General features: G+C 45.1%; 2 protein-coding genes across 2 annotated transcripts; both read left to right on the plus strand.

The window, feature by feature from the left end:
* On the plus strand, positions 1-11,586 carry LOC106589848 (leucine-rich repeat-containing protein 59). Its single transcript, XM_014180248.2, has 8 exons — positions 1-222; positions 535-653; positions 761-820; positions 1,227-1,385; positions 2,695-2,799; positions 3,255-3,327; positions 9,761-9,955; positions 10,047-11,586. Exons 2-8 carry the CDS (start codon positions 555-557, stop codon positions 10,397-10,399), a joined length of 1,044 nt encoding a protein of 347 aa, XP_014035723.1. The 5' UTR covers positions 1-222; positions 535-554; the 3' UTR covers positions 10,400-11,586.
* A 7,157-nt stretch (positions 11,587-18,743) lies between these two features.
* LOC106589850 (39S ribosomal protein L27, mitochondrial) lies at positions 18,744-23,671 on the plus strand. Its single transcript, XM_014180250.2, has 4 exons — positions 18,744-19,031; positions 21,303-21,431; positions 22,800-22,867; positions 23,132-23,671. Exons 1-4 carry the CDS (start codon positions 18,992-18,994, stop codon positions 23,336-23,338), a joined length of 444 nt encoding a protein of 147 aa, XP_014035725.1. The 5' UTR covers positions 18,744-18,991; the 3' UTR covers positions 23,339-23,671.
* The last annotated feature ends 1,985 nt before the right edge of the window (positions 23,672-25,656 follow it).

Genomic DNA, 25,656 nt, shown 5'->3' on the forward strand with positions numbered 1-25,656 from the left:
GCGTCATTGGCACAACTGGTTCTTTCTATCAATGACGTGGACTTTCATTGTAAGAATTTACTGCAGCCTCGCTACCTAAACACAATATATTTATCTGCGATTTAATCCCATTCTACGACTATTTTGCCAACTGTCTATAAAGTAGCCATTCTTGTAGTATTTATTAGTAGGAATAGAAGGTCTGAGACGTTTGAAAACGGTGGTGATTTCTCAGTGAAACAGGTAAGTACTTTCATACCAAGAAAAGGTTACTTTGCTGCGCTGTCACTACGTTAGCTGCCAACGGAGAGACTGTAGCACGCTAGAAGAGAAACAACGTGTAACTTTTTGCTAGTCATCTTAGTTACTAAGTAATCGCAATGACATTAAAATAATAAGGTTGGAACAACGTATCTTACGGTAACTAGCTCCTGTATGCTTTCTCAATTTGTTTGCCTACATAGGCTACAGATAGCCAACTATGGTAGTCAACATGTCAGTCACCTATTATGTTTGAAAGTTTCTGTTTTCACAATCATTTGTATTCTCCCCCAGCCCCCCACCCAAAACTCAGGATGAGTAAAAACAAGGTGTTGAATCTGAAGGACAAAATCGATGGCAACGAGATGGATCTGAGCCTCTGTAACCTCACTGAAGTTCCTGTTAAAGAACTGGTAGGCCAACAATGACACGCTCACATCACATTACTTTTTATAAAGCCATGTATTATAGGCAGTAGTCTTGTTGTCATACTGTTATGTGTGTGTGTGTGTGCTTTCAGGCTGCCTTCCCGAAAGTTACAGTCCTGGATCTGTCCTGCAACAACATCACCTCCCTGCCGGTGAGTACCTTGAATGACCCCAGCCCCAAAGCCAAACACTGGTCACCACAATCTTCAGTTTGGTTAGTTGTGTTAGTGCTGGACTGGAACTAAATCCTGCACAATGTTGCTCTCCTCTGTAGACAAGTGGCTAATGTCTTTTAAGTAGATATTCTTTAAAGACTATTGTATGGTAGCCAGATGGTCAAGGAGTTGTGCTACAGTGTATTAACAGGAGGTATATGGGTAGAGGAGGAGGGGGGTGTAAGAGTTAACAGCACTAGTGTACCTTGAGTTTCCTCTGAGCGTTGAACTTGCGCAGACATTCCACTGTCTCCTGTCTGTGGATCATAGAAGCCACGGCGGAATGTTGCTGTAGGAGGGGAGAGAGATGAGTATTACAGACTGTACATAACTGTGTGTCCAGCTGGAGTTCTGCAGCCTGAGCCACCTGGTCAAGGTGGACCTCAGTAAGAACCAGCTGACTGTTCTACCTGATGATCTGGGTCGCCTTGGCAACCTGCAACACCTAGATCTGTACAACAACAAGCTGACCATTCTGCCAGTCAGCTTTTCACAGCTCAAGGTAGGTAATACACACACACACACACACACACTAGAACTGGGAATTGCCAGGGACCTCAGGATACTGAAGTCATTAACCAGACAATGATCTGCCCACTATTTAATTAGAAAATAAAGGAGTTAGCATGCTTAACCATTGGCACCCATGTAACTTTTTTTTACCAGGTAAGTTGGCTGAGAACACATTCTCAATGACCTGGAAATAGTAATGAGCCAATTGGAAGCTGGCCACACCCCTACTCTTATGATAAGTGCCATTAGATCTTTAGTGACCACAGAGTTAAGACACTCATTTAACATTCCATCTGAAAGACAGCACCCTACATAGGGCAATGTCCCCAATCACTGCCCTGGGTCATTTGGATATTTTTTTAGACCAGAGGAAAGAGTGCCTCCTACTGGCCCTCCAACACCACTTCTAGCAGCATCTGGTCTCTCATCCAGGGACCAACCCTGCTTAGCTTCAGAGGCAATCCAGCAGTGGGATGCTGGGTGGTATGCTGCTGGCCAAGACCAACCCTGCTTAGCTTCAGAGGCAATCCAGCAGTGGGATGCTGGGTAGTATGCTGCTGGCCAAGAGCTGCCTGGGTATAGTAGCTAGTTCCCCTCCCAAGCTCTTCTGGAGCAATGGTTCTAGCAGGCAAACTACAGCACAATATAAGGCCCATGTTCACTGATGCCATTCTGCTGGAAATAAATTTGACCTGGAACTAGAGTGAATTTATTCAGAGCAATTACGAGTCCCAAATAAGTGGGCTTAATGTGTGGGTGTATGGAAATACTGCTGACTTGGCAAAATGTGTTAGTGATGATACTTCTCATGTAATAGAGGAAAAATAGACCTTTCCCAAACATCAGCGTACAGACAGCCCAAACGTATTCACCCCCTGGGGCCCAAAAGTCCCAGTATTCTCCTGACAGTTTTACTACTATTATTAATTAATATGGTCATCTGCTTAATTCTATAATATATAGCAATATTTACTGTTAATTTATTTTTGGTGGACACAGATATTAATCTGAAAAATGTTTAAAGCTCTGTGAATGAGCTGGGAATAAACTTTGAATCCAACCATCAACAGTAGGAAAGGCTGGCTGTACTCAACCAATCCATAACCTTTCACAACAATCTGAAAATTCTACTGTTAGACAGTTAATTACCAACAGTTTTAAAAACATTAAGTCATATGTGGCTTTCATCATCAAGACTCAACACGACCACAGTGGCATATGGATGGAGGTTGAAGACAGAAAGCACTTTACACAGTCTCAAGTCTTCCTTTTGTCTGCGTGTGTGTTTGTGTGCGCAGAACCTGAAGTGGCTGGATCTGAAGGACAACCCTCTGGAAATCAACCTGGCCAAAGCTGCAGGAGACTGTCTGGATGAGAAACAGTGTAAACAATGTGCTGCCAGGGTAAGACTGGGAGGGAGAGAGAGATGGGAAGGTAGGCAGAGGGAAGTTGAGGAGATTCAGCATCTCTTGCAGGACAATGGAAGTTGATAAAGTTTCTTAATTGTTAAAAGAAGCAGGAAAGAGATGACATTTTTATTTAACTAGGAAAGTCAGTTAAGAACAAATTCTTATTTACAATGACGGCCTACCCCGGCCAAACCCAGACAACACTGGGCCAACCCGGATGACGCTGAGCCAATTGTGCACCGCCCTATGCGGCTCCCAATCATGGCCGGCTGTGATATAGCCTGAAATCGAACCAGGGTCTGTAGTGACACCTTTAGCACTGAGATGCTGTGCCTTAGGCCGCTGCGCCACTCAGGAGGACAGGTAGAGGAAGGAGACGTTGAGATGGACTAGAGGTTTGTTGGGTTCTAGCATGGTGCAGTGTCATTTCAACTACAATGTGATTGTAGGTTCTCCAGCACATGAGGATCCTTCAGGAAGAGGTAGACAAAGAGAGGGAGCGGCGCCTCCTAAAGGACAAAGGTAGGTACTACAATACCGTTGCCAGTGGTCAGTCATCGGTCTCCGCCTGGGTCTGCGTCCAACATGGCACCCTTTTCCCTCTGTAGTGCAGTACTTTTGACCAAAGCATAGGGCTCTAATCAAAAGTAGTGCACTATATGGGGAAAAGGGTGCCACTTGGGAAATAGCCTAGGATTGCTAGAAGCTATCAAATAAAATGCTATTGGTCGCATACACATTTAGTAGATGTTATTGCAGGTGTAGCGAAATGCTTGTGTTCTTAGCTCCAACAGTGCAGTAGTATCTAACAATACACACCAATGTAAAAGAATGGAATTAAGAAATATTAGGATGAGCAATGTCGTAGTCTGGAGTATATATATGTGTGTGTGTGTGGTAGGCTGTATAGACATTATGGACAGCATGTGGATAAAATATGTAGTATATCTGAAGAATACGTGGATAGAATAGTATATGTACAGTAATAGTTGAATAGGATGACATTGACTAAAATACAGTATATATGTTTAAAACAATATGTTAACAATATTTAAGTGACCAGTGTTCCATGTCTATGTACATAGGGCAACAGCCTCTAAGGTGCAGGGTTGAGTAACCGGGTGGTAGCCGGCTAGTGACACTGACTTAAGTTCAGGGCAGGGTACTGGATGGAGGCCGGCTAGTGATGGCTATTTAACAGTCTGATGGCCTTGAGATAGAAGCTGTTTTTCAGTCTATTGGTCTCAGCTTTGATGCACCTGTACTGCCTCGCCTTCTGGATGATAGCGGGGTGAACAGGCCGTGGCTCGGGTGGCTGAGGTCCTTGATGATCCTTTTGGCCTTCCTGTGACCTTGGGTGCTGTGTAGTGTTGCACATTTTGGGGAATATTCAGAGATGGAAACTTTCCGTGGGAATTAACGGGAATATATGGGAATTAACGGAAATATGAAATAATATTCATACTATTTAAATGTAGATGTTTTTTGCATTGGATATATTTACCATATCATATGGAGACAGAAACATAAACCTTTTACCTCATCATAAGTAGACATAATTTCACTGAACAACAAAAGAAAGGGAATATTGAATGATCCCAATGATCCATCACATCTCCCAAAAAATGTTTTCAACAAACATCTGTAAAATGATAGTCCAGAAAATAAAGCTTTGGTTGTCTTCCTCTCAGGCTTCCATGTCTTCTCACTGGACCTCCTCAATGTCCACCTCTTGAACATCAGACTCTGAGGCCTCATCTTCACTGTCACTTTCCAACCTTGTTGAGGATGGCTCGTTGTCAGGCTCAAAAAGCCTAAAATTTGTCCGGATGGCCACCAATTTTTCAACCCTTGTATTGGTCAGCCTGTTGCGTGCTTTGGTGTGTGTGTTCCCAAACAAGGACCAGTTGTGCTCTGAGGCGGCTGATGTTGGTGGGATTTGGAGGATGATGGAGACAACAGGGGAAAGATCCTCAGATCCACAAAGTCCCTTCCACCAGGTGGCTGATGGGATATGTTGGCATGACTGCCATATTGCGTCTCCATCGCAAAGCCCTTGCTTGGAAGTGTACTTCGCCAGACTGCCAAGAACATTGCCCTCATACAGACAGGATGCTCTTGCCAGCATACTTGGGGTCCAACATGTACTCTGATGCGTGTATGGGCTTCATGCAGAAGTCTACACGCTTTTTGATATATTTCAGAACTGTAGTTTCCTCTGCTTGGAGCAACAGTGAAGTGGGCAGGGCAGTACGGATTTCTTATTTTACTTATCAGACAGGATGGCATTGTCTCCCTCAATCCGTGCAATGGCTACTGTGATAGGTTTCAGGCTGCTTACCACTCTCTCCCAAAATACATCATCCAGGATGGGTGTCCATCCTCTTGATGGGGCTGTTCATATCGGCAGACTGTGTTATGGCCATTTCATGGAAAGACTCCCATCCAGGAGACTGTCAAACATGACGACACCACCCCAATGGGTGTTGCTGAGCAGCTTCAATGTGGTGCTCTTATTCTTCTCACTTTGCTTGGTGAGGTAGATTGCTGCTATAACTTGATGACCCTTCACATACCTAACCATTTCCTTGGCTCTCTTGTAGTGTATCCATTGTTTTCAGTGCCATGACGTCCTTGAGGAGCAGATTCAATGCATGAGCAGCACAGCCAATGGGTGTGATGTGAGGGTAGGACTCCTCCACTTTAGACCAAGCAGCCATCATGTTCACAGCATTGTCTGTCACCAGTGCAAATACCTTCTGTGGTCCAAGGTGAATGATGACTGCCTTCAGCTAATCTGCAATGTGGAGACCGGTGTGTCTGTTGTCCCTTGTGTCTGTGCTCTTGTAGAATACTGGCTGAGGGGTGGAGATTACGTAGTTAATTATTCCTTGCCCACAAACATTCGACCACCCATCAGAGATGATTGCAATACAGTCTGCTTTCTCTATGATTTGCTTGACCTTCATTTGAACTCTGCATCCAGCAAATGAGTAGATAAAGCATGTCTGGTTGGAGGGGTGTATGCTGGGTGAAGAACATTCAGAAATCTCTTCCAAAACACAGCTCGAACAAGACATTCATCAGCATTTCTCTGACTACGTTCCTCCATTGAGTCAAAACAACTTCTGATTCCAAGAGGACCATGAGCTGTTGCTATCGATAAGGTGTCTGATTCATCATTTTCACCTCGAATAGAAGTAGAGGGACTTTAGCCAGAGGTTGCTTGTTGTGAGCGCTGAGGGAACTTTATGCACTTGGCCAGATGATTCTGTATCTTTGTTGCATTCTTCACAAATGATTTGGCACAGTATTTGCAAATGTACACAGCTTTTCCTTCTACATTAGCTGCAGTGAAATGTCTCCACACATCAGATAGTGTCCTGGGCATTTTTCTGTTGCGCCTTCTTCACCACACTGTGCGGGTGGACCATTTCAAATAGTCAGTGATTGGTACGCAGAGGAACTTGAAGCTTTTCACCTTCTCCACTGCGGCCCCGTATATGTGGATAGGGGCATGCTCCCTTTGCTGTCTCCTGAAGTCCACGATCTGCTCTTTCATTTTGTTGACGTTGAGGGAGAGGTCATTTTCCTGGCACCACTCCGCCAGGGCCCTCACCTTATCCCTGTAGGCTATCTTGTTGTTGTTGGTAATCAGGCCTACCACTGTTGTGTCGTCTGCAGACTTAATGATTGAGTTGGAGGCGTGCATGGCTACGCAGTCATGGGTGAACAGGGAGTACAGGAGGGGGCTGAGCATGCACCCATGTGGGGCCTCTGTGTTGAGGATCAGGGTGGTGCAGGTGTTGTTTCCTACCTTCGGCACCTGGGGGCGGCCCGTCAGGAAGTCCAGGACCCAGTTGCACAGGGCAGGGTCAGACCCAGTGCTCCGAGCTTAATCATGAGCTTGGAGGGTACTATGGTGTTTGAAGGCTGAGCTATAGTCAATGATTAGCATTCTTGCAGTACGATGGTGGTTGCATCATCCGGGGGTCTATCGGGGTGGTATGCAAATTGCAGTGGGTCTAGGGCAGGTATTCCCAAACTAGCCTCGTTTCACGCAATGCCGTCGGCGGTATGCCAAATACAAATGTGATTCACATTCTTCACATTTTCAAACAGTACATTTATATTTTCCAACGGGGCTATACATTTGGATGAGTTTTTTTTTCTTGCCGAGTAGCCTCGTTTCACTGCCAAAAATAAAATTAAACCATCTAGTGTTCAGCGAAATAACAACACAATGTCAAATACAGCTAGCCTAGTCAAATAATTAACATCCAATCACATTAACCGTTACTCTCTTGTGGGAAACCTTCACTCTTGCGCAGACATTTAGAAACGAAACATAACTATTTGAAAAATAAGCCACGGGAGTTTTTGGAGCGAGAATAAAGATGACTTTCGAGTAGTAAGACGTATAAAAGCAACAGATAACATTAATAAGAAGGGACTAGAAGCCTCTTATATGGTGAGCTACTGAGTGGCTGGGACAGGCAAGCCCCATACTATTGAGGACTTAATTCTTCCTGCTGCTGCGGATATGGCTGGGACAACGCTGGGGGAAAAGCCCCAAAAAAACTATACAGACAATGACTTCATCAAACACTGTTTCACGACACATCAGTGACATGGCAGGAGATGTTTTGAAACAATTACTGCTTCGCATACAAGCCAGTGAATTCTATGCGTTACAGCTGGATGAGTCAACAGACGTGGAGGGCCTGGCACAGCTCCTGGTATATGTCCGTTACGTTTATGGGGGGGTAAATTAAGGAAGACATCCTCTTCTGCAAACCACTGGAAACCAGGACATCATGAGAGGATATTTTTTAAGTACGGGACAGCTTTGTGACATTAAATGGACTTTGGTGGTCAAGATGTGTTGGTATCTGTACTGATGGCGCAAAAGTCATGACTGGGAGACATAGTGGAGTGGTAACGCGCGTGCAAGCAGTTGCTCCCGACGCCACTTGGGTACACTGCAGCATCCACCGAGAGGCTCTTGCTGCCAAGGGAATGCTTGACAGCTTGAAAGACGTTTTGGGCACTACAGTGAAAATGGTTAACTTTGTTAAAGCAAGGCACCTGAACTCTCGTGTATTTTCTGCATTATGCAATGATATGGGCAGCGACCACGTAATGCTTTTACAACATACAGAAGTGCGCAGGTTATCAAGGGGCAAAGTATTGACACGCTTTTTTTGAATTGAGAGACGAGCTTAAAGTTTTCTTTACTGACCATAATTTTCACTTGTCTGACCGCTTGCATGATGATGAGTTTCTCACACGACTGGCCTATCTGGGTGATGTTTTTTCTCACCTGAATGATCTGAATCTAGGATTACAGGGACTCTCCGCAACTATATTCAATGTGCGGGACAAAATTGAGGCTATGATTTAAGAACTTGGAGCTCTTTTCTGTCTGCATTAACAAGGACAACACACAGGTCTTTCCATCATTGTATGATTTGTGTGCAAATGAATTCAAGCTTATGGACAATGTCAAATGTGATATAGCGACGCACCTGAATGAGTTGGGTGCGCAATTACGCAGGTACTTTCCCGAAACGGGCGACACAAACAACTGGATTCGTTATCCCTTTCATGCCCTGCCTCCAGTCCACTTACCTATATCTGAACAAGAGAGCCTCATCGAAACAAGCGGTTCTGTGAAAATTGAATTTAATCAGAAGCCACTGCCAGATTTCTGGATTGGGCTGCACTCAGAGTATCATGCCTTGGCAAATCGTGCTGTTAAGACACTGATGCCCTTTGCAACCACGTACCTATGTGAGAGTGGATTCTTGGCCCTCACTAGCATGACAACTAAATACAGGCACAGACTGTGTGGAAAATGATTTAAAACTGAGACTCTCCAATACAACACAACATTGCAGAGTTATGTGCATCCTTTCAAGCACACCCTTCTCATTAACCTGTGGTGAGTTATTCACAATTTTTGATTAACAAATAAGGTTTTATATGTAAGATGGCTAAGAGCAAAATTATTTTATATTAGCTCTTTGTCACTTCCCACGAGCCGGGTTGTGACAAACTCACACTCATTCTTATATTTAATATATGTATAGTGTGTGTGTGTAGCATGCTTACAATGATGGCAAAAAACAACATTTGAGAGCGCGCTGACCCTGGTGCTAGAGGGGATACGCAGCTGGAGATTGAATGTTTGAAGATGTACGGGACTATAAAAAGTTTGGGAACCACTGGTCTAGGGTGTCAAGTAAGGTGATATGATCCTTAACTAGCTTCTCAAAGCACATCATGATGACAAAGTGAGTGCTACCGGGCAATAGTTATTTCATTCAGTTACCTTTGCATTCTTGGGTACAGGAACAATAGTGGACATCTTGAATCAAGTGGGGAAGGCAGACTGAGATAGGGAGAGATTGAATATGTCCGTAAACACTCCAGCCAGCTGGTCTGCGCATGCTCTGAGGATGCGGGCTAGGGATGCTGTCTGAGACGGCTGTCTTGCGAGGGTTATCACGCGGTTAACATGTCTTACTCACGTCGGTCACGGAGAAGGAGAGCCCACAGACCTCGGGAGCATCCAGCGTTGGTGGCACTGTATTATGCACAAAGCGGGCAAAGAAGGTATTTAGCTTGCCCAAGGGCAAGACGTCGGTGACTGCGAAGTTGCTGGTATTACCTCTGTGATTGTCTGGAGTACCTGCTGCATACGTCTCACTATGGGTTCACTCGTGTTATTTCATACTGTTTTAACATTGTTAGCTCAGCAGCTGATAGTCAGTAACATCTAGCTTGCCATGATTAGAGCTACAAATTTGATTAAATTCAATAAGCATTATTATTCCCCACTGGGCAATCATTGAACGAGACAACAAACATGTTAATGGAAGCCGCAGGAGAGTGTAGAAAACATTAAGAACAGAGTGAAACACATCTTTTTTTCTTTCTTCCATGGCATTAGAACTGGAAAAGAAGAAAGAGACGAAACAGAGAGAGAGGGAGGCGAAGGAGAAGGAGGCTCGTAAGCGAGAGAAGGCAGAGGGGAAGGAGAGGAAGAGGAAGGAGTACAACGCTCACATGGCTGCCTTAGCCATCCAGGAACAGAAGAATAAGAGAAAGGAGGAGAAGAAAAAGCGGAATGGACAGATGGCAGCAGGTATGTAATGGGCGCGTTCCAGGTTGTCTTTAATGCAGTCGTGCACATGTTGACTATACAGCGAACATCACTTACTCACTTCTCTCTCCAGATAAGAAGGCAGCAGCTGAATCCACCCCCAAAGCCCAAAGACGTTCTCTCATTGGCCTGCTTTTCAAGCTCCTCCTCCTGGTGCTGCTGGGATTGGCTGGAGTTGTCGGGGTATGTCATCTGACCGGGCTAAAGGAGGAGGCGGTGTGCGCGCCAATCAACATTGCTGTGGATGACGGCCTATCCTGGATCCGGGAACAGGAAGTAGATGTGAGGGTCAGAGAGCTGGTACAGGAAGTGGATATCAGAGCCAGAGAGCTGCTGCAGAAACTAACCTCTCTTGCGCCGCATTTCCTCGAACCGCTCGGCGTCGCACCCACGGCAACGGAACCTGTGGAAACGTTAGAAAACTAAGGAAGGAAGGAAGGACTGACGAGAAAAAAAGAAAGATAGACGACCAGCTTAAATTCCTATGGAATTGTCCTTTCGTCGCTCCTGGTTTCCTCTGTTTTGTATGCTCTCTTTTTAACCAGTGGCTGTCTGCGTCACAAGTTACTCCCACCCTAGTCTCACACCCTGGTTCCCTAAAGTGTGGGACTCTATTGCAAAGTAGTGCACTATTAAAAAGGGAATAGGGTGTGATTGAAGACTTTCCCTGTGACTCATGTGCACACTCCCAAGTCAACCCCCAGCCCCTACTACCCCCTAGGCACGGTAGATCTGAAAGGTCTGGATAAGTATATTCAATATGGTGTAAACTCAAACTTGCCCATCAGAGGGCAAGGTCAAGATACTATATATATACACACCTGTCCATTCCTTTCATATCTACACAGGTGCACAGTGCGTAAAAGGTAGGGGTTGAGTTGGGATTGGGCAATAGTAACAGACCCCGTCTGTGCTGCGTCAAAGTCTTAAGAGTCCAACTGGGCCTCCCGAGTGGCGCAGCGGTCTAAGGCACTGCAGTGCTAGAGGCGTCACTACAGATCCGGGTTAGATCCCCGGCTGCGACCGGGAGACCCATGAGGCGGCGCACAATTGGCCCAGCGTCGTCCGGGTTAGGGGAGGGTTTGGCCGGCTGGGATGTCCTTGTCCCATTGCGCTCTAGCGACTCCTCGGTCGTCAGTTGCACAGTGTTTTTTTTCTGACACATTGGTGCGGCTGGCTTCCGGGTTAAGCGGGCAGTGTGTCAAGAAGCAGTGTGTCAAGAAGCAGTGCGGCTTGGCAGGGTCATGCTTCGGAGGACGCATGGCTCTCCACCTTAGCCTCTCCCGAGTCCGTATGCGAGTTGCAGCGATGGGACAAAACTGTAACTACCAATTGGGTATCACAAAATTGGGAGGAAAAAGGGGTAAAATAATCATTTTTTAAAAATAGTCCAACTGCCAATCAGAGCCAGGTATTGGCCAGAATTTGAGCCAATCAGATCATATTATAAATGGTATCTGTGGTTGGTTGGGGCAGTCTGAGCATGTGCAGTGAGGCTGTAAATATTGAGTAATCCTGTGTCTTCCATCTGGGGCAAGTTGGCTGCACTCATTTTTGTAACGCTATATCTCTGCTCAAGGACTGTCAACATCAATAAATGCCTTTAAGCTGGAGGATTGTCTCTGTAGTTTTTGCAGAGACGTGTACGTGAGAATGGAGCATTGTGGCATGCCTCAGTTTATTGAATCAATGGAAAACCTTCTTCTATAGCAGCCACAGGCCAGGGGATCCTTCTTCCAATCAAAACACACCATTCCAGGTATCCGACTGTACCCAGAATGCCTTGCTCCGACACAGGAGGAAGTCCTTGGCTGATGCCCTGCTGGAGAAGGAGGAAGTTGCCCCTAAACACTGATCTAAGGTCTGTTTTCCGTTGCCTACCTGAATGGTTAAGGTTAGGATTGCGATGGGATGTGGAAGCTGGTTGGCGAATTCCTTCCAGGTGGACAGGAAACGCACCTGGACACCCCCCCCCCTCCGTGTGTAGCTTCAGGTGCATCAGCCTGATGGGAAGGATTTTGGCCTATATACTATTATAAATACCCCCGTAAGGGGACTGTCGCATCGTCCCTACAAAGTGCATTACTTATGACCAGAGTCCTATATAGTGCAGTACGCTATGGGCCCTGGTCAAAAGTAGTGCACTATATAGGGTGCCATTTGGGATGCAGGCCAAATCTTCCTCTCCAGGCCCCTCACCTGAAGTACTTATCCAAGTCTATGACCACCAGCGTTGGGGAGCCTGCAGACCCAAGGTCCAGGAGGTCAAAGAGGGGCTACAGTCTGCACCTCTACCCCTCTGCTACTGGATAACATAAAAGGAGTGAGGGCAGCATCTGGCCTCAGTGTATTTCCTAATAGTTGTAAATGTTTCCTGGAATATCTTCTGTTTGCTTGAACTACTGTATTTTAATAATGAATAGTTATGAGACAAGGTCATTTCTCTGAATACTTTGATGTCCTTTAAATGATAGTTGAGGCATCTCTTAGGCATAGCCCAAAATGTAGCTGTATTAACACTTGTGTGATACATTCATTGCAATTAAATCGCTTTATCTTGTTCTATTTACTATACTATATTGTCAGGATACATTTCTCTCAGAGACAGAATGGCCATCTGTTAAATGACTCTAAAGCCATGTCTATTGAAGTGTCAATGTTTGGAATGAATGCAATGATGCCAAGAAACATGTATATGTGAGTTTGTGTGTATCCAACCATGACCTTGAAGTGCCAATGTCACTACCTACTGTATAACCAGAGTGTAGAATTCCATTTAACACATTTGTTGAAAAATGATATGACCAGTTCTATTCCTAAATATACTCAACTAGCAGAACTCCACCTTGACGAGCGGAAAAACAAACAAAAAAGCCCAGATCAAATCTTTAGGCTAAACCGTTAATCCATTCATAAGAATTCACACAGGGAAGAAAAAAAATATTGGTTGCAAATGCAACTGGGGCATGTAAATAATTGCTAGGCTACTAATTTTGAATTCACAGCTGACTACTTTGTGTGACCATAAAAATTTGGTTGCTACCGGGCACAGCAAACTAATTTGGTTGCAAAGGTGAATGGCTCTGCTTTATGTCATGTAAAAAATCTTCCCAGTTTGAAAATGTCCCCAATCATGTTCAGATTGTGAAGTCATGTTGTAAAATTTCTCACAGTGTGAAAATGTTCCCAGTTCAATGATTGCACATACATCTCTATGTGGATGGCTGAGCTTGTGCGGAAAATAACATCTTTGAACAATGTCAAAGTAACGGGTAGAGACGTGAAACAGTTTAAACTTTGGCTAAAACCTAGCTTTTATATTAGGTTTATTTAGCTATACAAACAAGCTAAAACAAGCACACCTCTGAGAACAAGCCATCTCGACCAGCTGACAGCTAATTATGCTAGCTAACAAGATTCAGTGTGAGGGTGGAACCGTAAGTGAAGAAACATCACATGGTTCAGTTTCCACAGTACGGTTATATCCCGTTCATTTATACAGCCTTATTATCCAAGGAACTAGTTTTGGAGATCTCCAGCAGCACGATCACCATGATGATCAACGGCCAGTCTTTCCTTACAACCGAGGTAAAAGCTTCAAAACTGAGATTATCAGTGTCAAAGGTCAATGTGATAACCTGGGACACTCCTTCCTCCGTGTTTGTGGGGAAGACGCGTTCAACCAACTGTTTCTTGTCCACCCTCAGACCACCCACTCAGGAATTCACACTGGAGGGAGAGAGCGTCACCATGTACTGCCCTCACCATTTAAAAAAGAACCCCATAGTGGTGTGGTACAGATGGACAACCAGACGGCAAGAACTCACCATGGACTCGCTTCACCCAACCACACCCGTGCCTGAGAATCTGAGGGGCAAACTGGACGTTTCCAGCACTGCCGCCACCCTCACCATCTTTAACCTCACAGAGGAGGACAGTGGGGAGTACTGATGTACTATGTGGTGCGACAACTGTGAAGTGCCCAGGCCATGGACCCGTCTGTTCACAGTCCTGCTGGCCCAGGCCATGGACCCGTCTTTCACAGCCCTGCTGGCCCAGGCCATGGACCCGTCTGTTCACAGTCCTGCTGGCCCAGGCCATGGACCCGTCTTTCACAGCCCTGCTGGCCCAGGCCATGGACCCGTCTTTCACAGCCCTGCTGGCCCAGGCCATGGACCCGTCTTTCACAGCCCTGCTGGCCCAGGCCATGGACCCGTCTTTCACAGCCCTGCTGGCCCAGGCCATGGACCCGTCTTTCACAGCCCTGCTGGCCCAGGCCATGGACCCGTCTTTCACAGCCCTGCTGGCCCAGGCCATGGACCCGTCTGTTCACAGCCCTGCTGGCCCAGGCCATGGACCCGTCTTTCACAGCCCTGCTGGCCCAGGCCATGGACCCGTCTTTCACAGCCCTGCTGGCCCAGGCCATGGACCCGTCTTTCACAGCCCTGCTGGCCCAGGCCATGGACCCGTCTTTCACAGCCCTGCTGGCCCAGGCCATGGACCCGTCTGTTCACAGTCCTGCTGGCCCAGGCCATGGACCCGTCTGTTCACAGCCCTGCTGGCCCAGGCCATGGACCCGTCTGTTCACAGCCCTGCTGGCCCAGGCCATGGACCCGTCTTTCACAGCCCTGCTGGCCCAGGCCATGGACCCGTCTTTCACAGCCCTGCTGGCCCAGGCCATGGACCCGTCTTTCACAGCCCTGCTGGCCCAGGCCATGGACCCGTCTGTTCACAGCCCTGCTGGCCCAGGCCATGGACCCGTCTGTTCACAGTCCTGCTGGCCCAGGCCATGGCCCCGTCTTTCACAGCCCTGCTGGCCCAGGCCATGGACCCGTCTGTTCACAGCCCCGCTTTTTTATGGAGGTTTAGCATGAAATAATGTACATGATCATTGTGTGACTATGCTTTCTTGGTTGTTCTTTTTGTTCCTAGATAAAAAATATATATTTTTTTAAAAGGTATACTTAGCAATATGACATCTTACAGCACTTTCTTGGCATATTTGAATACTGTTGTTGATGTCTGTAGGTAGGAAAAAACAGCTTCTATCTCAAGGCCATCAGACTGTTTAATAGCCATCACTAGGCGGCTTCCACCCAGTTACGCAACCCTGCACCTTAAAGGCTGCTGCCCTATATACATAGACTTGAAATCACTGGCCACTTTAATAATGGAACACTAGTCACTTTAATAATGTTAACATACGGCTTTACTCATCTCATATGTATATACTGTATTTTTGTCAATGCCACTCCGACATTGCTCAATCTAATATTTATACATTTCTTAATTCCATTCTTTTACTTTTAGATGTGTGTGTATTGTTGTGAATTGTTAGATACTACTGCACTGTTGGAGCTAGGAACACAAGTATTTCGCTACACCCACAATAACATCTGCTAAATACGTGTATGTGACCAATAAAATTTGATTTGAGCGCTACATCCCGAGGGGTTCGTGTTGATTGTAAGGAGATTGTGACAGCCCCTTGAGAAAGCAACAACAAGATATACGTCAGGAGAAGTGCAGTGTTATCATAAGGAGGCGTATAATTGGAATACAGAGGAGGAATGAAGGGAAAAAGAGAGGCAGAGGAGGTCTAAGAGAGAGAGAGGGAGGGAGGAAGAGGGTGAGCTTGTGTCAGTTAAAAATGGCAGAAGAAAGGGAGATGGTTTGTTAACGAAGAATGGTAGAAAGTGTAAGCTGAATGAGCTGAAGACAGGAGAACTTGAAGTGAATGAGGGCGAAGTATCGGAGGTGGTAGGTGTGGTGAAGTTCTCACAGCCTGAGGCTTGCACCGAGGGTCAAGATAAAGATGTTTTTGAAAAAAGTGGAGATGTGAATTGTTTTGCTCTCAAGAAAAAGGGGCCATTGAAAGGAGTGATTACTGGGGTAGCGGTAAATGTTAAAGTTGACCAACTGAAGGGGCAGATTCCTGGTGTTTGATGCTCAACGTTTTGTGCGACGCAGACAGGGTGGCGTGAGTGGTGAAACTGAAGAGTCATTGTCTGTTCTTTTGAGTTTTGATGTTGAGTCTTTGCCCGACAAAGTGTTGTTAGGATATATAAGTTATCCTGTATGAGTTTTTGTGCCGAATACATTACGTTGTTACAGGTGTCAAGCTCATTGGCATGTGGCAGCAGTGTGTAGGAGGGAGGTTCCTAGGTGTGAGAAGTGTGCAGAAGGGCATGAGACAAAGGAATGTGTAGTATTGGGGAAAGTAGTGGTATGTGATAATTGTAGCGGTGTCCATGGTGCTGGGGATCAGAAATGTCCCGTGCGAGAGAGGCAGGTTGAGATTTCCAGGGTTAGAGTAGTGCAGAAGTTGTCATATGCTAAGGCAGTGAATAAAGTACAGGAAGATGAGTCAAGGGGGAGGGATCCTGAAAGGAGTGGTGTGAGTAGTAGAGCGGTACCAGTACAGAGGGATAAACCAACAAGTGATAAACGTTCCAGTAAGATTGGATTTTTGGCATTTATAGCAATAGTTATCAACTGTACTGCTGGGATGGAGAGTAAATCGCAGAAAATAGAGTTTGTGGTGACAGCTGCAGAGAGGTATTTGGGTGTGCGAGACTTGACATCAGAAGAGTTATGGGGTGTGTTAAGTGGTGGTGTCCCATCATTTCAGGCTGTTGGCCTGAAGTAGGACTAAATATACACTGCTCAAAAAAATAAAGGGAACACTTAAACAACACAATATAACTCCAAGTCAATCACACTTCTGTGAAATCAAACTGTCCACTTAGGAAGCAACACTGATTGACAATAAATTTCACATGCTGTTGTGCAAATGGAATAGACAACAGGTGGAAATTATAGGCAATTAGCAAGACACCCCCAATAAAGGAGTGGTTTGGCAGGTGGTGACCACAGACCACTTCTCAGTTCTTATGCTTCCTGGCTGATGTTTTGGTCACTTTTGAATGCTGGCGGTGCTTTCACTCTAGTGGTAGCATGAGACGGAGTCTACAACCCACACAAGTGGCTCAGGTAGTGCAGCTCATCCAGGATGGCACATCAATGCGAGCTGTGGCAAGAAGGTTTGCTGTGTCTGTCAGCGTAGTGTCCAGAGCATGGAGGCGCTACCAGGAGACAGGCCAGTACATCAGGAGATGTGGAGGAGGCCGTAGGAGGGAAACAACCCAGCAGCAGGACCGCTACCTCCGCCTTTGTGCAAGGAGGAGCAGGAGGAGCACTGCCAGAGCCCTGCAAAATGACCTCCAGCAGGCCACAAATGTGCATGTGTCTGCTCAAACGGTCAGAAACAGACTCCATGAGGGTGGTATGAGGGCCCGACGTCCACAGGTGGGGGTTGTGCTTACAGCCCAACACCGTGCAGGACGTTTGGCATTTGCCAGAGAACACCAAGATTGGCAAATTCGCCACTGGCGCCCTGTGCTCTTCACAGATGAAGCAGGTTCACACTGAGCACATGTGACAGACGTGACAGAGTCTGGAGACGCCGTGGAGAACGTTCTGCTGCCTGCAACATCCTCCAGCATGACCGGTTTGGCGGTGGGTCAGTCATGGTGTGGGGTGGCATTTCTTTGGGGGGGCCGCACAGCCCTCCATGTGCTCGCCAGAGGTAGCCTGACTGCCATTAGGTACCGAGATGAGATCCTCAGACCCCTTGTGAGACCATATGCTGGTGTGGTTGGCCCTGGGTTCCTCCTAATGCAAGATAATGCTAGACCTCATGTGGCTGGAGTGTGTCAGCAGTTCCTGCAAGAGGAAGGTGTTGATGCTATGGACTGGCCTGCCCGTTCCCCAGACCTGAATCCAATTGAGCACATCTGGGACATCATGTCTCGCACCATCCACCAATGCCACGTTGCACCAAAGACTGTCCAGGAGTTGGCGGATGCTTTAGTCCAGGTCTGGGAGGAGATCCCTCAGGAGACCATCCGCCACCTCATCAGGAGCATGCCCAGGCGTTGTAGGGACGTCATACAGGCACGTGGAGGCCACACACACTACTGAGCCTCATTTTGACTTGTTTTAAGGACATTACATCAAAGTTGGATCAGCCTGTAGTGTGGTTTTCCACTTTAATTTTTAGTGTGACTCCAAATCCAGACCTCCATGGGTTGATAAATTGGATTTCCATTGATTATTTTTGTGTGATTTTGTTGTCAGCACATTCAACTATGTAAAGAAAAAAGTATTTAATAAGATTATTTCATTCATTCAGATCTAGGATGTGTTTTTTTAGTGTTCCCTTTATTTTTTTGAGCAGTATATTTAAATAATGAACTATGATATATTTATTTTTGTGAGTGTAGTGTTAGGTGGTAGGGTATTTATTTGTTCAAGTATAAGGGAGTTATACGCCAGTCTAGTAGGTTACGGTAATGCAACATTTATTGGATGGCAACCGCCGTTAAATCTCATCAAAGAAGGTCTCTCGAGGCTATAATGCCATACTTAGCCCATATACACGGGTTCGTCGTCGTGCAGCTAGCTAGTTATATAGTTAATAACGTGTAAGTAATTATTGTAACAGTAACATTCGCGACGTATTATAGTCTGGCCTAATGACATATTATTACATTTAGTTACAGTAGCTAATTACCTAAGAAATGTTGCGGAGGTAAAAACTAACCTCGCAAGCTACAGTAACGTTTAGCTACCTGTCAAAGTAATTTAAAATAACTAGCTACTCACATTGTTATTAAACCATTATTGTAGAATGTGTTCAATATTTTATTTTCAAAAGAATAAAAGTAATTCGCTATTTATCTGGCCTCGCCATTACAACTTTGTGTTCCGCGCCTGTGGTGGTTGACGGGAGGGTTTTGATGTGACACATGGTCGTCACTAGTAACCGCAGCCACAAAATGACGGCTAAACCCCGCCGATTTCTACACATTTTTCTTAAAATAAGATTTTAACCCTAACCACACTGCTAACCTTATGCTTAACCATAAATTAAGACCAAAAAGCTCATTTTTGATTTCATGAATTGTTACTATATAGACTATTTGACTTTGCGGCTCTGGTAACTAGTAAAACAAGATGGCTGCGCTCGCGTCCTTGATGTTCAAGTCCAGAGCAGGTAAAATATTCAAATCATTTATTTGCGTTAATTAAAACCTCTATGAAACAATTATTTAGACTAATATACGCCAATTATGCGTATTTATTATAAAGCTATCTAGTTGGATAACGTGTTTTTGAAGCTAACATAACAATAGTTCGTTGTCTGTCATCAGCTTGCTTAAAGCTGCAGTAGGTCAGACGGCATTCCTGTGTATACAGTATTACGACACCGCGAGATATGAGTCGAAAAATGTACCTCAATCCAGGGATGAGAAAGGCGTTGCACTCCGAATTGTCCCATTATCCAAACTGTTACACCGAGAAAATGTAACACAATTTAATAGTTAGGATAATGGGACAATTCCGAGTAAAACGCATTTCTCATCCCTGGATTGAGCTACACAGGAATGTTGTGCAGCTGTCAACAATCTGTTCGGATCAGCTGGCTAGTTCGTCCTGCATAATTTAGTTAGTTAACTATCATCGGCTGGTGTAGTCCTTGCCCTTATGACTCAAATGGCAAAAGTGTAATAGATTGAGGCATTCTACGCACCTATATGCCGCCCAAGGGTTATGCCCGGCGAAACCGACCCTCTGACTCAAAGCAAATACACCTCGCTTGCAATATGGTTTTGGGAACATAACTTTCATATAAGAGAATTGTTCAAATACAAAAGATACACATATCAAAGTCGCACCCGGCTGTGTTTTGACAAACGCCTGCTTCCAGCTGAAAATATGAAATGGAATTGTCCAGTGGAAATGTGAGCACAAGGTGACACCTCTGCTGGAGATAGTAATTGAAAACACAGCCTGGTGCAACTTTTCTCACCTGCATACAGTAAGTGTATCTTTTGTATTTATTTTAATTTTATTTAAGCTTTATTTAACTAGGCAAGTCAGTTAAGAACAAATTCTATTTACAATGATGGCCTACTGCGGCCAAACCCAGATTTTCGGTTGAATTGCACAGTATAAAACAATCAGTTTTATACTGGACAATCCGTTTTATACTGGAGAAAGACCCATTGAAATAATTTAGAATATATGTGTTGCCACCCTAGGATCACTCACTACTCATAAAGGAAATGTACAACTTTTATTACGGTAATCAAAAACATGAAACAGCGTCCAATTTTTTAAAGATACTGGGATCTGTTATTTTGACGATATCGTCCAGCCATAATTCTTTCTTGCTGAAATTATAGTTAAGTTCCAAAGGTTTCCAAAACTGTATCACAAGCGATGTTTAATAAAGTTTCTAAATGTTAACAGAGCGTCCAGATTGTAATTCACAGTGAGCCAGCTGGGGTCCATACCTTCAACTGAGAACCCTAAGGGGAGGCTGTAAAGCCCCCTTGGCTTATCAATAACTAGTGTAGTCCCGACATGACCATGCTATCCAATCCCTGGACAGCAGGGCCCCTTCTATTAGACCTAAACCTAAACTTCTCTTTTATGTATAATCTAATGGAACTGAGAGTCATGATCAAGAGCTAGATGTGACCGTGCAATCCAATCCCTCGACAGCATGGCCACGCATTATTACATACACAAAAACTGAAATGTTCAAATATAATTTTAAATCAACATTTGTGATAGAAGTCATTGGACGAAAGCATCCTCTGTACAGGGAAGTTTTGTTAATGTAAAAACCGAGCGTCGGGGATCTTAACATGCATCACTTGCAGTATGGTTAAACATTTTTTTGAAAAGGTTGAATTGATACATACCTTGATAGGGTTAGTGTTCCCGCTGGGCCATATCTCCATGTTACAACACTTGTTTACAGAAAACAGACAGAAGCCAAGAGCCGACTTCCTGTTCTAATTAGCTATCTAGCATGCTCTGAACACCTGTGTGTAAGTGTAACTCAGGAAGTGTAGTTTCGTCGGATGGAGGCTCCATAACTGTGTGGATCAGTGCACAACTGCTACAGTAACTATCTTTTATTTGAAGGATTGTTTCTCACTGATAAAAGTTAAGGGCCATATGTTTTTTCGATTGTAGTTCACAGGAGGCAGTCGTGGGTGAAACGAATGCCTGAGAACTGTAAGGAGAAGGCAGAATGCTGCCTAGAGTTTGAGAGATTGGTCATGTCGGGACTACAGCTGGTGTATCCGACAACTATCTATCTACATTGGAAAGAAGTTACTAGCATTGCATGAGCATCACAAATGGCATTGAACAGCCCACTGTCATTATACAAGCCAGACAGTCATTGTATCCCCTTGCTACAACTGCTACAATGTTTCCAAACTACAATGTTAACTCAATGAAATTGCAGGTGTCCTGCTCCCTTGCCAGTCCTCTCTTGCGGACTGGGTGCGGTTCGCGTCCAAGAAGGCAGGCGGTAGCAGCAAGAACCTCGGTGGAAAGAGCCCTGGTCGCAGATATGGATTCAAGAAAACAGATGGTAGCTACATTAATGCTGTTTATTTGTCAGTATGCTTAGTTCTGACATCTCTGTGAGGTGCATGTTATGTCTTTCACCCTACTAGGACAGTCGCGATACCAGTATCATGATACTCAAGAGGTATCGTGGCAAGGAAACAAAACATGAATCGGACTTTCTTGAGGAAATCAGTCCTAATGTTGGAAAAAAACCCATCTGATTTTGTCACCCAGAATCACGTGTTTCTTTTCCAAGTTATAGCACTATGTCACACGCTGTGTCTCACACTGAACTGAGCAAAAAAACGAAACGTCCTCTCACTGGCAACTGTGTTTATTTTCAGCAAACTTAAATTAACATGTGTAAATATTTGTATGAACATAACAAGATTCAACAACTGAGACATAAACTGAACAAGTTCCACAGACATGTGACTAACAGACATGTGACTAACATTGTCATGCTGGAGGGTCATGTCAGGATGAGCCTGCAGGAAGGGTACCACATAAGGGAGTCTTTTGTCAGTCCTGTCTTGTCCAGCGACAGTGGGTTTGTGCCCATAGGCGACGTTGTTGCCGGTGATGTCTGGTGAGGACCTGCCTTACAACAGGCCTACAAGCCCTCAGTCCAGCCTCTTTCAGCCTATTGCGGACAGTCTGAACACTGTTGGAGGGATTGTGCGTTCCTGGTGTAACTCGGGCAGTTGTTGTTGTCATCCTGTACCTGTCCTGCAGGTGTGATGTTCGGATGTACCGATCCTGTGCAGGTGTTGTTACACGTGGTCTGCCACTGCGAGGACGATCAGCTGTCCGTCCTGTCTCCCTGTAGTGCTGTCTTAGGCGTCTCACAGTACGGACATTGCAATTTATTGCCCTCGCCACATCTGCAGTCCTCATGCCTCCTTGCAGCATGTCTAAGGCACGTTCACGCAGATGAGCTGGGACCCTGGGCATCTTTCTTTTGGTGTTTTTCAGAATCAGTAGAAAGGCCTCTTTAGTGTCCTAAGTTTTCATAACTGTGACCTTAATTGCCTACCGTCTGTAGTGTCTTAATGACCGTTCCACAGGTGCATGTTCATTAATTGTTTATGGTTCATTAAACAAGCATGGGAAACAGTGTTCAAACCCTTTACAATGAAGATCTTACGAATTATCTTTGAACGACAGGGTCCTGAAAAAGGGACGTTTCTTTTTTTGCTGAGTTTGTCACACCATTTCATACAGTCGTTTTTGAAAGTCCAAAGTGTTTATTCTGCTTTGTTTTCTTTTTGCCATGGAAAATGAGGTATCGTAATATCGCGATACTGGTATCGTGACAACATTAGATCCTACACACTTCATGTTTGCATTATCTAACAAACACTTCTGTTTTGTTGTCATCCATCTTCAGGGAACTTTGTCCATGCTGGCAATATCCTAGCAACACAGAGGCTCATGAGGTGGCAACCAGGAGCACATGTAAGGTTTCACACTGTTAATATCCTGGGGTGTATTCATTAGTCGGACATCATAGCAAAATGTTTTTCAAAAGAAACCGTTTACTCCAAAGAGAACTATGTTTCTATTAGGACAAATTCAGGTAGGTCCCTCGCTGTTTCGTTTGGTTCCTAGTGAGTACACCCCTGGAAGCTTTCAAATGTCTGTAGGTGGCTGGTTGATTGTCAACTAATCTATCTTCCCCTCCTCTCTTTCTGTCTCCCCCCACCTCTCCTTCTCTCTCAGGTGGGGATTGGAACCAACAACACCCTGTATGCCCTGGAGGACGGCATTGTCAGGTTCACTAAGGAGGTGTATGTTCCAGCCCCACGCAGCTCTGAGACCTTCAAGGTTATCACCAAGCTGCCCATGGGAACTGTACTCTACAAGACCTTCATCAATGTAGTGCCCAACAAACAGGAGGGCAAATTCAAACTGGTTGGCATGTTCTAAAGACTGATGACTCATTCCTATTCCACTCTGTGGAAGTACAAACCCTACTCTTTCTATGGACTGGGCAGTTTGGATTTGAAAGGTTCTGTTCAACCGCGGACTCCTTTGTTGTGAATGTTGTGGAACTGAGCCACTGCGTGTGAGGATTCTGGATGTTCCGAGGGAATTCCTCAGAGCTTCCTGTGTTGCTGTGGTGACCGTTGTCATCGATCCTGCACTCTTGGAAATGTGACAGGTCGAAAGTTTATTCAACAGGCACCTTTATGACTTGTTGTGCTGTAAGAAGACATACCTATGTCATTCCATCCAATAAAGTTTTATATATAATCATGACATCAGCAGTCTGTTTTGAATTTTAAGCTTAGTTAAGAGAACAATTTCCTGTGTATATAAAGGTATTTAATTGTTGGGAATATTTTAGTATCGTTTGGGAAAATATCAATATCTAAAACCACCCCTGTATCAAGTGTGAATGTGGTCTATAGTGCTTGAAGTAACCACAGGGCGTCTCAAGGCTCAAGTTTCCCCTCCGTTTTCTCCGTACAGACCATGGAGGGCGAATGTAAAAACGGTTTTCTCCGTACAGACCATGGAGGGCTAATGTAAAAACGTTTCCCCTCCGTTTTCTCCGTACAGACCATGGAGGGCTAATGTAAAAACGTTTCCCCTCCGTTTTCTCCGTACAGACCATGGAGGGCTAATGTAAAAACGTTTCCCCTCCGTTTTCTCCGTACAGACCATGGAGGGCTAATGTAAAAACGTTTCCCCTCCGTTTTCTCCGTACAGACCATGGAGGGCGAATGTAAAAACGTTTCCCCTCCGTTTTCTCCGTACAGACCATGGAGGGCTAATGTAAAAACGTTTCCCCTCCGTTTTCTCCGTACAGACCATGGAGGGCTAATGTAAAAACGTTTCCCCTCCGTTTTCTCCGTACAGACCATGGAGGGCTAATGTAAAAACGTTTCCCCTCCGTTTTCTCCGTACAGACCATGGAGGGCTAATGTAAAAACGTTTCCCCTCCGTTTTCTCCGTACAGACCATGGAGGGCTAATGTAAAAACGTTTCCCCTCCGTTTTCTCCGTACAGACCATGGAGGGCTAATGTAAAAACGTTTCCCCTCCGTTTTCTCCGTACAGACCATGGAGGGCTAATGTAAAAACGGTTTTCTCCGTACAGACCATGGAGGGCTAATGTAAAAACGGTTTTCTCCGTACAGACCATGGAGGGCTAATGTAAAAACGGTTTTCTCCGTACAGACCATGGAGGGCTAATGTAAAAACGGTTTTCTCCGTACAGACCATGGAGGGCTAATGTAAAAACGGTTTTCTCCGTACAGACCATGGAGGGCTAATGTAAAAACGGTTTTCTCCGTACAGACCATGGAGGGCTAATGTAAAAACGGTTTTCTCCGTACAGACCATGGAGGGCTAATGTAAAAACGGTTTTCTCCGTACAGACCATGGAGGGCTAATGTAAAAACGGTTTTCTCCGTACAGACCATGGAGGGCTAATGTAAAAACGGTTTTCTCCGTACAGACCATGGAGGGCTAATGTAAAAACGGTTTTCTCCGTACAGACCATGGAGGGCTAATGTAAAAACGGTTTTCTCCGTACAGACCATGGAGGGCTAATGTAAAAACGGTTTTCTCCGTACAGACCATGGAGGGCTAATGTAAAAACGGTTTTCTCCGTACAGACCATGGAGGGCTAATGTAAAAACGGTTTTCTCCGTACAGACCATGGAGGGCTAATGTAAAAACGGTTTTCTCCGTACAGACCATGGAGGGCTAATGTAAAAACGGTTTTCTCCGTACAGACCATGGAGGGCTAATGTAAAAACGGTTTTCTCCGTACAGACCATGGAGGGCTAATGTAAAAACGGTTTTCTCCGTACAGACCATGGAGGGCTAATGTAAAAACGTTTCCCCTCCGTTTTCTCCGTACAGACCATGGAGGGCTAATGTAAAAACGGTTTTCTCCGTACAGACCATGGAGGGCTAATGTAAAAACGGTTTTCTCCGTACAGACCATGGAGGGATAATGTAAAAACGGTTTTCTCCGTACAGACCATGGAGGGATAATGTAAAAACGGTTTTCTCCGTACAGACCATGGAGGGATAATGTAAAAACGGTTTTCTCCGTACAGACCATGGAGGGATAATGTAAAAACGGTTTTTTAAAGAACCTGCGAAGCAGAGTGAAGTAATATATTACACTTTTTAGCAGCAGACTGTATTCTAAAGAACTCTCTTTAATCATTAACTCACAGCCCTATGCGTTATCTTATAGCCAACTACCTCAAATCATTTCGTGTTGAT

The sequence above is a fragment of the Salmo salar genome, chromosome ssa28 (assembly GCF_905237065.1).
Source record: "Salmo salar chromosome ssa28, Ssal_v3.1, whole genome shotgun sequence".
NCBI classification, from domain to species: Eukaryota; Metazoa; Chordata; class Actinopteri; order Salmoniformes; family Salmonidae; genus Salmo; species Salmo salar.